This window comes from Chrysochloris asiatica, unplaced genomic scaffold, assembly GCF_000296735.1.
Source record: "Chrysochloris asiatica unplaced genomic scaffold, ChrAsi1.0 scaffold00094, whole genome shotgun sequence".
Classification (NCBI taxonomy): Eukaryota; Metazoa; Chordata; class Mammalia; order Afrosoricida; family Chrysochloridae; genus Chrysochloris; species Chrysochloris asiatica.
In genome coordinates this window covers 125,298-137,627 of record NW_006408612.1, presented here as the reverse complement: position 1 = coordinate 137,627, position 12,330 = coordinate 125,298, and the positions used below count along the sequence as shown (strand labels likewise).

At 40.6% G+C, this 12,330-nt stretch overlaps 1 protein-coding gene across 1 annotated transcript in view; it reads right to left on the bottom strand.

Annotated features, from left to right (window-relative positions):
• MYO3B (myosin IIIB) overlaps nt 1-12,330 on the bottom strand; it is a 481,549-nt gene that overhangs the window by 408,570 nt on the left and 60,649 nt on the right. The window contains exon 3 of the mRNA XM_006866691.1: nt 643-795. Within this exon, the coding sequence (XP_006866753.1) occupies nt 643-795 (153 nt within the window). The remainder of the gene's footprint in view (nt 1-642; nt 796-12,330) is intronic.

Here is a 12,330-nt window from a genome sequence, read left to right as displayed (position 1 = left end):
CTGGACTACAGAATAATGAGTTAAGCAATCACCACTGAAAACAAACATTTATTTTTCTTGAAATATCCTTAAAATAAAAAAAAAGAAATCTCAGTTGCTTTCAAAAAAAGATAGCAAAGACAATTATCTGGAGAGTTGGAGTGGAGGAATCATTTAAAATTACTAAACTGCCTCTAAAGAATTTTTAACTAAAGAGGAAATGGTATCAGAGCACAAGCTACATTTTTGTTTGATAGTCTGAAATGGTGGAGTAAAGATTTTTAAAGCATTTCAGCTATAACTGCTTTTCTACAGTCCTCTTTATTGGTAATAAATTCATATTTATATTCAATATAAATGTATATGTTTGTTGTTTTAACTAGAGCTAACCGAAGACAACGGCAGAGTGAGATCTCAGTCACAGTTGAGAGAAATTAGCTATCAAAGTAGCAATGGGCAGCTTGTATCTGACGAGCTCTTCCATTACATTAAGTACTTTCATCCACTGGGCACAGAATATTGAATGTAATCTAAATGAAACTCAAAAGTGCAGGGATCAGATCATTAACAGTAATAATTCTGGGCAAACAAATATAAATGACAAGCTATTTTTAGGAACAATCTGAGAGAAGAAGCAGGAAGACGCTGAGTACAGTATCTTACCTGGTTTTAACAGGGTTTAGTTGCCTCTGGTCTTGGAGGATGTTGGCCAGCTGTTTTTGCAAAAATGAAACCTTTCCATGGGCTCCTTTAATAAATGGGTGGTCGAGGAGATATGTGACGGAAGGCCGTTTTTCAAAATCCTTAATAAGACACCTGTTTGTAAAAATCAGCAAACAATCCAAAGTATAGTCTTAGATAGCTCATTCCTTCTAAGCTTACACAGTTCTTTACTAATATGTACCACAAATAGTCAGAACCCACTCGATAGTACTTCACAATACAACAACCACAAACTAGGAAAAAAATGAACTCTATTAGCTGAATTAATTAAAACACCAGAAAGCTCTTTTATTCTGATTTAAGTAAATGTTGAAAACAGGAGCCATTTTGCACCATTAATTTAAAGCAGGAGGAGTACTTAAAACAGTGCAAACAAACAGACTGCTCAGGACTGAAGTTTTTGTTTGAATTTCCATTACAGACAATTGTTTTCAATTGAGTAAAGTTGATTAGTCTCTTTGCTTTATTTTAGAAATAAATGGATTGAAATATTACCACCTTATTTAAAACCTAAAATATGAAATGTTTCATTATTTTGGGAAAATGTATTTTGAGTTTGCAAAGAAAGAAACCAATCATAAAGAAACCCACACAGACAAAGCTCAACACCTTGATTTCTAATGTCCTCGGAAGAAACAGACAAACCTCAGAACAGGGAAGTGACTGCAATATAATTCAGATGAATAGGAATAGAATTATACAAACAGAGAACAAAAAGTCTATTCAAAATGGCAAAAATCAGGTTGCATTTAAACTCCCCTGCGGTTAACTGTTTTAAAAAGCAGCCCTATAAGCACTTTATGTTTCCTTCTCAAAGAAAACAATTATTTAATACATATTGCTATCTACTTTGGGTTATTAAAGATGATTTTGACACAAGAGATTTCTTGTGAAATTTAATCTAATGACTACCTCTTCAATTACCACTGCATTTCCATTCTGATCTATCTTTGACAATAAGAAATTTCAACATCCATCCTTGTACTCACATTGATGGCTTAGGATAAATGTGGGCTATCATTCTGCCCACTACATGAAAAAGAAGTTTCTAGTTTTCCAAACAGTGACAAGCCAGCAAATCTAAAACACAACAGAGTTCACACAATGATATGCATTGCAAATGAAAGAAGTTCAGTCTCACCTTACTATCTTTTCTGGACATTTAAGCAGAGTTTATTAACCACTGGATTTACACACACACACACACCTAACCTATGCGGTTCCCCACTCTAAACCGCCTTTACATCCCTTACCTTCTAGTCCTGCCTGAAAAGATATTTGGTAAATTTCCCAGTTAGTCTGCCTTAGAATGGATTCCAAGTATCCCCTCCCTATCTATTGGAACTGGGACTTTCAGCTACAAAAAACCAACAGAGGCTGTAGGACTATAAATGCCACCTCTGCCTTACCATGGAAAGAAATCAATCATTTGACTTTTATGGAGTCAGGGGCCTTTTGTCTTATCTATTATTTTTCTTATCAAAAAGAAGAAAAAAATCAGTGCACATGCTCAAAAAAATAAATACTGTGCTCATGTGTTGACATCTGCAATACGCCCTAGATTTCATGTATATTAATATGTATGTGTAACTATCAAAGGGAAGTAAATATAATAACCATGTTTCCTAAAACACCTGATGCAAAGGAAACCAAAAAGTAGTTAAATTGTCCCCTGATCCCAGGTCAGGAAGGAATTAACATTTGAATCTGTTGCCTCTTGAAGAGTCAAAAAGTGAAGACAGTGGGCAATCCATTCTCCAGGAGTGATGATCTGTTAGTTCTCTCAGCAAAACTGAGTGGGATAAAGTCATGCTGTAGGATCAGCAAAAGTGAAACTGAGAGTATACAGGAAGAATACTAAACAGAGTTGTGACCTATCCAACGGCACTGGAGGATTTTTAGAAGGGCATGAAGACCTTGAGAGTATAGCCTTGTTCTAAAACACTCTTATGAACTTTTTCTCACAGGGAGCCAACAGCCAGACCAACACTGAATTCTTATTTTCATAGAGGAAATCAGGATATATTCTACCTTAGGAGCAAATACACAATGATTTGCCTAAAAGTCATGCATTATTAGTTATTGGTGGTGGTGGTTATGTGCCGTGGAGTCAGTTCTGACTCATAGTGACCTTGTACAGTGTTTCTGAGGCTGTAAATCTTTACAGGAGCAGAAAGCCTCATCTTTCTACTGCGGAACAGCTGGTAGTTTTGAACTGCTGACCTTGCGGTTCGCAGCCCAATTCGTAACCACTACGCTACCTTAGTAGGACACCAATATTGTAACATTTCATCTATCCAGCAAATACTTATTGCACAGCACAATATTTAACCAAAATAAATAAATTAATAAAAATATATATATATATGTATATATATATATATATATGAAGGAGCTCTGGTAGCGTAGTGGTTACGAATCGGGCTGCGAACCTTAAGGTCAGCGGTTCGAAACTACCAGCCGCTCCGCGGGAGAAAGATGAGGCTTTCTACTCCCGTAAAGATTTACACCCTCAGAAACCCTGTACAGGGTCGCTATGGGTCGGAACCGACTCGACGGCACTTAACAACAACAATATATATATGGCTTCTTGCTTTAATGCCTACAATCTAATTGGAAAGACAAAAGGACAAAAGAAACATAACAGATAGCAAAAGTCAGTGTCTCCTTATATATTTAGGATAAGAAATGAAAACACAAAAGCACAGGGTTTCAGAAAGTATAGGGATTGAGGTTTTCAATTCTAACACCTTTTAAAAGGTGAGGAAACTGAAGTTACATCCTGATAGTAAGGAGGTCAGTCTCTGATTCCATCCTGCCTTCTCTGCTGTGTCTTGTTAATAACAATACGGATACAATTTGAAAAACGGTACTGGGGTGAAAAAGGAGATAAAAAAGGGAAGACTTCGTGAAGCTAGTGAGAATTGAGCTAGGTCTTGAGGCAAGTTTTGGAACTAAACTGGTGAAGAAGAGGTAAAAGGTATTTCAAGATTGAAGAACTATATCAGCAATGGGAGAATCAGGACTAGGTAAGTATGTGGACAGCTACTCAGGAGGCTACCAGAACATTTCTCTTCACTTCCTAAGTTGCTTCCTCTGAATACCCAAAACCAATTATTTGCTTTACCAACCTTAACAAGTTAAAGACACTGCAATTTGGTGCCCAAAACTCATCCTGTTTAAGTGGGTTGGCTCCTCGTTTTCATCTTACTCTCCCTCCAGGCAGAGATTTAGTGGATGAAGATGGAATTGATTGTCAGCATCCTTAGAATTCCTGGCAGCCCCCATGGTCTTTTTAAAAGCAGGGTATATTCCTCTAACTTGATTGGGATGACACACATGTAAAATTAAGGAAGTTCTTTTTATCCATTTCAGTATTGCTTTTAAAAAATAGAAATTGCACATTTCAGATGCAGAATAGTATATTTCCCCAGCCAGGGATTAGGTGATTTTTATAAGACAATACATAAAGTGTAGAACTCTATGTGGGAAATGGCTGCCAACCAGTGGGAAGTGAGTTGAGTGAAATACTAGACACATAAGACATTCCTGGTCAAAGAAGTTTAGGAGCTCAGGACCATAGTATCGGGGTAGACACCACAGTCAATTGGCATAACATAGTTCACAAAGACAATGTTCTACATTCTACCATGGTGAGTAGTGACTCAGGTCTTAAAAGTTCATGAGCAGCCATCTAAGGTACAGTTATTGTCTCTCCCTGTCCAGAGTAAAGAAGAATGATGAAAACTGAGAACACTTGGAAGCAATTAGTCCAATGGGCTAATGGACTATATGAGTGAACATCAGTCTTCACAGCCCAGGGACCAGGAAAACTAGATGTGTCCAGCTACTATTACCAATTGCTCTGAAAGCGGTCCTGGATTGTTGTTGTTGTGAAATGCCATCCAGTTGGTTCCGACTCATAGCGGTCCTGTATAGGGTTTCTGAGGAGCAGCTGGTGAGCTTGAACTGCCAACCTTGCAGTTCAAACAGCTTTGCACATTAACCCACAACGTCATACCAGAATGTGCAACAAAACTCCAGATCATAAAAATGATCAGGATTAATGGTCAGATAGAAACTGATGGAACTCTGAGACTGGCCCTTGGTCATCCTTCAGCTCTGGAACACTAGTGAGGTACACATACCATAGAATAGCCAATCATTTGAGATCAAAACTTACTTAGTTTGGAGAATGACCAGTGTTTCCCAAACTTCTTTTCTTTTTCAAGCAATCCATAATGCACATGAGGAGTCCTTGTGTGGCACTGTGCTATAAAGCACTGGACCACAAGGTCAGTTTGAACCACAACGTCGGCAGTTCACATTCGCCTTGGTTGCTATGAGTCAGAACTGACTCGTTGGCACTTAACAACAACAATGTACATGAACATATTAAAGTATTGGAGTAAATAAAACAGTTCCATTTTGTTTAAGTCCATGTTTCCAAACTTCCTTGACCATAAATCCTTTTCTTTTTTTTATATTTTTTAATTAGTGGAACCAGTACCCCTGCAAATGATGTCTTTGGAGAGCTGTTGTAAGAAAGCAGAGTAGGTAGCGGAGTTCTCCTTTCAGTTAATTATTCTCGGCACATCTGAGACACCTGTAGGTTTTTGTTTCAGCAATAGACACTGAATCACCATCTGGGGAAATACCTTTTCTGATATTATTTCTGGAGTCCCTGGGTTCTGCTAACCAAAAGTTTGGAAGTTTGAGTCAACCCAGAATCACCTCAGAAGAATCTATTTCCAAAATAATCAGCCACTGAGGGCCCATGAGCACTGCTCTCCTCTGACATACATGGAATCACATGTAACTCGTTGGATCTCAATTCTTCCCAGAGCCTTTCCTTTGGAAAAAAATAAATCAAACAAGGACTAGATCTAAGGATACTACTCTTTCACCCAAAGTCATGAGGAACTCTTTCTTTCATTCACATATTTTTAAAATACTTTAAAAAAAAAAAATCTGGACTTAGATGTGGTTATCTTTGTGCTAAGAGAAAAAAACAAAAGAGCAAATAATGAGATGTATGTGAGAAACTCGGAATTTACAAGGCAATGGTGGTGGTTTGAATATGACAGACCAGTACACCAGAAGAAAAAGGAAACAAATTCTTTCCTTGAAGGAAGTCAATCCACTTTATTTAAAATTCTAGTATCTTCCATCATGCTTTCTTGGCTGAAGATTAATTCTCAGAATTCATTAGTGTCACCACATTAAACACAGGTTGTTGCAAGCATTTGCTGCAATCTCCTATCCTCGCTTCTGCCAGAAACCAGCAAACAGAGACAGACTTTAGCAAGAAGTCAGGGCATGCTTCTGTGTTAAGGCTCTCTGGAGCTGGTGGTGCTTGGCAGTAACCCTGTCGAAACACTGCCATTCTGAAGCTATAAACCACCATTTCATAACCAGAAAGTCAGATGCCTGCAAGGGGGAGCTATTTTTCAAGAGTCACAGAAAAATATTTACTGAAGAATAAAGCGCTATCGAAAAAAAGCAGCTGAAAAGGCAAAAACTCAAAATACAAGTGAAAAAAAAAAAACTCATGGGTGAGCAATTTTATTTCACACATTGAGGAAAAGCTAGATAGAAACTTAGAATCTCTATTGCTTATTACTGGTTTAAAAAAATTTTTTTTTCTTCTTTAGTATTCTGTCTTTATACTTACATTTCCTGCTATTTTCTTTTGGGCTTGTTCCGTGGATTCTGAAATGATCTTGTTAGTAGAGAATATTTAAAGATTTTTAAGCTGAGCAAACACTTCCCTGCCCCATAATGTGCTGAGCTGCCCTGTCGTTCCTATCATCACCTAACAGAAGCCTGACTGACAAAGAGGCCTCTACAGCAAGAGGAGAAAATCCTCCAGAGGATGCACTAATTATAGGCTAAATATTGGAGACCATAGTGCTCTGTCTTGGAAGGAAATTTCCACTCTGGAATACAAGACTATGGCATACACAGGCATTTTCCCCAAGATGACTAATGCCTCAAAAGAAGACAAGCTGAGAAAAGTGACATTGCATATGCTATTTTAAATGTAAAACATTACCTCCCCATTAGATGGCATATTTAATTGCATTTCAGTTTTCATGAAATTTACAAATACTGAATCCAAAGGTGTTTTAATGTTTCACTGGTGAGAAAGGAAATTGTATACTAACTTCACATCCTGGTTGGGGAAGTAAAGTCTTAACCCAAAACAGGTAAATATGAACCAAGAACACATTTCTCAGTGAGGTAGGTCTACAATTATCAGTAAGTGAAAAGTCAGTGTTTGCCAAAAGGAAAAAGGCCATTAGAAGAGAGGACACAGGTTTTAGATGAGAAGCTCAGTCTCCTTTAGAAGAAGTTAAAGGGAGGAGATTCTGTGTGGCAAAGTTGGGGGAAAAAAAACATTGTTAAGGCCAACAGGGTGGCCGCCATCTTGTCTGAAATACTGGGGGAGGAGACCCAGATTCAGGGCTACAAATATAAACCAAATCATCTGATCTTTAAACAAAACTGTCAGCATTGAAGGTGCAGAGCAAGCTCCCGTGAGCCCAGGAAGGCAACAGACAGAAAGGGAAGAACATTCCTTGAAGCCTAAGGTTCGTAGGAAACTTGGACCAAAGAAAAAAAAAGAAACTAGAGAAGACTCAGAGAAGATGACACTAAAGAAAAAGTATGTTTTTGTTAAGTGCCATTGAGTCAGTTCTGACTCAAAATAACCATAAATAACTTCCAAGGATCTACTGGTGGATTTGAATCACCAACCTTGTGATTGGTAGTCCATGCTTATCCTACAGCACCACACCAGGAATCCATAGGAAAAGTATATTGTTCAGTACCATCTAGTTGGTTCTGACACATAGCTACCCTGTTTAGGGTTTCCAAGGCGGCTGGTAGGTTTGAACAACTGATCTTGGGGGTGTAAACCAGCTTTGTAGTCCAGTGCATTATCCTGCAGTGCCACACCAGAGAAACAGCATAGGACTGTTTAAAGCCAAAATATAAAACTTAAGAGCAAAAAGGACGACTCATACTAGAAAGTGCCCCCGACTTTGTAAAAACAAAGCCCTAGATTCAAGGACCCCACTAAGGTAGGGAGCAGCAACATGTAACCCTGAAATGAACCAAGTGAAACTGTAAACACAGATTCAACTTCATGTTACTCTTATATCTCTGATCCTTGTTCATTCCCAAACCCACCAAACCACTGCCATCAAGTTGGTCCCAATGCATAGCAACCATGTACTGGGTTTCCAAGGCTGCAAATCTTTACAGGTACAGAAAAACTCTACTTTTTCCCACAGAGTGGCTGGTGAGTTTGAATGAATGACCTTGTGGTTAGCAGTCCAGTGCTTATCCTACCTCAATACCAGGTTTCCTTCCCTTGGTCATTGTTGTGCTGTTATTGTTAAGTACTGTCAAGTCAATTCTGACTCATATCCACTCTGTTTAGGGTTACTGAGGAACAGCTGATGGGTCTGAACTGCCAACCTTGAAGTAGCAGTCCAGTGCTTATCCTATAGCACCACACCAGAACTCATTAGTACATAGAAATGCATAGATTAAGTGGCTGTGTCCTTAGGGAAGGTGATGTGAGGGCAAAAACCTTCCTTATCTGAGAGAGAACTAATGGCCACAGCTGGGAGGATCAGAGCAAAGAATCCGAAAGTGTTATCAGGGAAAATAGGCAGAATAGTCTTGGAAAAAGAGGGAGAAGGGAACTCTACATTAAAATGCTAAGCAAAGGGAGTGAAGTGAAAAGGAAAAAGACCAAGGAGCCAGGCCAGCATCATGGGCCAGGTTAAGATGAGGCACAGATTCAGAGCAACCAGAAATGCATCCAAAGAGTAGACAATAGAAGGCATGTTGGCTATAGTAAGAAGCCCTGGTGGTGCAATGGATTAAAAACTAGGCTGCAAACTGCAAAATCGGAGCTTCAAACCCACCAGCAGTTCCTTGGGAAAAAGCTGAGCTAGTCCTCTTCCATAAAGATTTACAGTCTTGGAAACCCTATGGAGCAGTTCTTCTCTGTCATAAAGGGTCTTTATGAAACGGCAGTGGGTTTTTGTTTGGCTGTTTTTTGCTAAAGTAGCTTTTTCTGCTCTTACTGTAACTCTCATTGTTACTTCCCTCTTCTGTGGCAGCTGTGCTTATGCAGTGTCATTGGATAATTGCAGAATACTGGGGATAAGCGTGCCCTCAGCTAGACGACATGATGGCAGCCAGGCAGGTCCTCATTCCTGGGATGCAGGAGAAACTAACATCAAGCCGTGGTAACCTAGGACTAAGGCAGCTTAAGGATTATAACTGATGCCTCAATGTCACTATCTTCTTGCTCCTCCTTATTTTCATTGTAGTCATTCACTTCTTCAGTTGAGTTTTCACACATTTTAAAATTAGACAGGTGATTTCTCCAGGCAACTTCAGTCATGTGGTACAGTCAGGGTCCCAGGGGAAAAAATGAGTCATTGCTTCATTGTTCATGCTTCAAATGAGTCCTAGTCACTGTTCAAATCCCACCCTCTGGTTCAAAGGATGGGGAAGGTATGAACTCTGAGATATCAGAATTCTGGGATTTCTGGATCTTCTGGATTACTGTGCTGTCTACCCTGTAGCATCCAAGCGTGTTGAGCCTTAAGGAGGCTCTATTATCAGCCAGCAAACCAGACTTGAGTCCTGGCTTCCTTTGTTGTTGTTGTTGTTAAGTGTTGTCAAGTTGTTTCCGACCTATAATGACACTCTATAAGGTTTTAAAGGAGCAGATGGTAAGCTTGAACCACCGACCTGTGGTTCAAATGACTTTGCAGTCCAGTGCATTAGCCCCTAGTGCTACACCAGGGCTCCTTTTGAGACCTTTATTTAGGTGAAAATTCATGAAGTAATTGCTTGAGGTAGCCTAGGAAGATGAGGAGCAATCCAAGAGGGAAATGATAAATGAATTTGAAAGGACATGATTATGGAAAATGTGGGTAAGTTAGGGCAAAGTAATCTAGAAGTAGGCAAATTTCTTTTTAAAGATACTTTTTTGTAGAAACATTCAAGATCCATAAAATAGTCCTGTTTTATTTAGATAACAACAATATGCATGATCTCCAAGCCCACTATTCCCTAAACATGACACATGCAGGTATTTGTTTTAAAATGTTTTATGCCTAGGATTGGGACAGTATTAAATCCACCAAGCCCATTGCCCTTGAGTTCATTCAGCTTCATAGCGACCCTGCGTAGGGTTTCCAAGGCTGTAAATTTTTACAGGAGCAGAAAATCTCTGATTTCTCCCTTACAGTGACTAGCAGATTCAAACTGCTGGTCTTGTGATTAGCAGCTCAATATGTAACGGGGGCAGTATTACAGAAAGGTTAAAAGCCAGGGATTCGAGTTAAATACTAATTCTATCTTTTATAGATGTGTGATGATATGCAAATTACTTAAATTCTCTAGGACTCAATTTCGGCATCTGTAAAATGGTCATCAGGGTTGTTGTTGGGAGGAAAGGAGATGATGCACGTAGACTTCCTGGTACACAGTGAGCACTCAGTAAATTTCAGCTATGCAGTCCTAGGTGCTGGGTATACAGAAAAAGATGGACGTGGCAGAGCCAATCACAAAAGGAAATGTTAATATACAACAACTTTCACGAAACAAAATATGTGAGTGGACTGGAAACGAACAGTTGAGTGGAAGAAATAATATGCTGTGTAAACTTTCAGCATAATTATAATAAAAACAGTGTGGGGGGAAGCAGTTGCTTGTGTTTGACTTGAATTCTGAAACTGTGCCCATCAATTAGCTTTCAAGGTTATTCTTATTACTGAGGACAACATTCTTGTTAGATATTAGGTGTCCTGATGAGAACCAACCATGTAAAGTTTGAGGGAAAAAACATTTTTTCAGGTCCAACAATTTAGCAAAAGGTAAGAACTTTGGCATTTTCAAGTTCAAGCTTTGGGGCATGCCTGTTTACTTTCTTTGATTTACAATCAATTTCCATTTTGACAGTCATGGTCTGCTACTTAGTTCAGGCTTAAATACCTGGGAACTTAAATTCTAATCCTTCCCTTGATCTTACTGTATGCCACCCTGCTCTGAATTAAATCACAATATTCATTTGTCTGCATTTTCTCCTATCAGAGGAAGCAATAGGCAGCACTCAGCCATCTCCTATGAGAAAATAACAGCCCAGTTCCACAGAACATGACCACAGCTCAGAACTAGTTCAGGACATGCGGAGGTGCTCTGAGTACCAGAACAAACATTGTAGTTGATGTTAGTTGCCCATGAGTTGGCTGTCTGAGTCATGGTGACCTGAGGTATTACAGAATGAAACGTTGCGCAGTTCTGTGCTGTCTTCAGGATTGTGAATATGTTTGAGACCATTATTGTGGCTATTCCGCAGTGCCTTCTATCCTACAGGACTCACCCTCCAGCTCTTTATTCAGCAGTGTTCTATTGTGATACATTAGGTTTCCACTGGCTGATTTTTACAAGTGAGTCTTCAGGCTTTTCTTACTAGTCTGTCGTAGTCTGAATGTTCTGTTGGAACCTGGCCAGTATGGGTGGTATTTGAAAGATCACTGGCATAGCTTTCAACATTATAGCAACACACAAGCCACTAAACTATGACAAATTAAGAGAAGGGAGGTGGAAAACAAACATAAGATGATATATTCATTCTTAAGGAAACATGGGGTGGGGACTTCCGGCGCTTCCCTGACCAGGCAGCTCAGGTAGGGTAGTCTCGGGGAAAAAGAGCAGAATCGCACATAGCAAACCTCTGTCTAGCAGACAGACAACCTTTGAACAAACATAAGATCTTATATTTCAACATTCTGAACTCTTTTTTTTAAAAGATCAAATTACTGAGGAATTACAGGCATTTTGAGCTTTTGCCTGCCTGCACGTAGCTCCCGCTTCCGCACCCGTGCCGGCGAGTACCTCTGCCCCCTGCAGACCTTGGAATGTTGGGCTAGAGCAACCCCACTTAGAAGGCTGCATTTCCAGAGAAAAGGAAGCATAAACTAACAAAGCCGAACAAATAGAGAGGGTTATCGGTGCAGATATCAGGAAATTCGGGGTACCCATTGTACAGAGAGACTGAGAGAGGCATCTTTTACGTCATCAAATACAGACACTACCTCCCTGCAGCCATTACCCCCAGCCCTCTACTGCCCCAGCCTAGACCAGCCCTCTGCCAAGCTGCCGAGGTCCAGGGCCTCCAAGGCCCAACTTGCCGCTTAGCCAGGTTGCATAAGCCCAAGGCCCCTGAGACCCAACAAGCACTCAGCCGGTCCCCGAGGCCCAATCTGCCCAACCTGCCCGCTGAGGCCCAAGCCGCCTGATGCCCAGCTGCTGATACCCAGGCCCCCTGAGGCCCAAACAGCCCATCCGAGGCCCAAACCACCCAACTGAGGCCCAAACCACCCACCCGAGGCCCAACCCTCCTGCAGCCCGGTCGCCGACACCCAGGCCCCCAGAGGGCCAAACCGCCTGCCCTAGGCTCAACCCACCCGCCCAAGGTCCAAACGGCCCCTGCTGAGGCCGCCGACACCCAGGCCCCCAGAGGGCCAAACCGCCTGCCCTAGGTTCAACCCACCCGCCCAAGGTCCAAACGGCCCCTGCTGAGGCCCAGGCCCA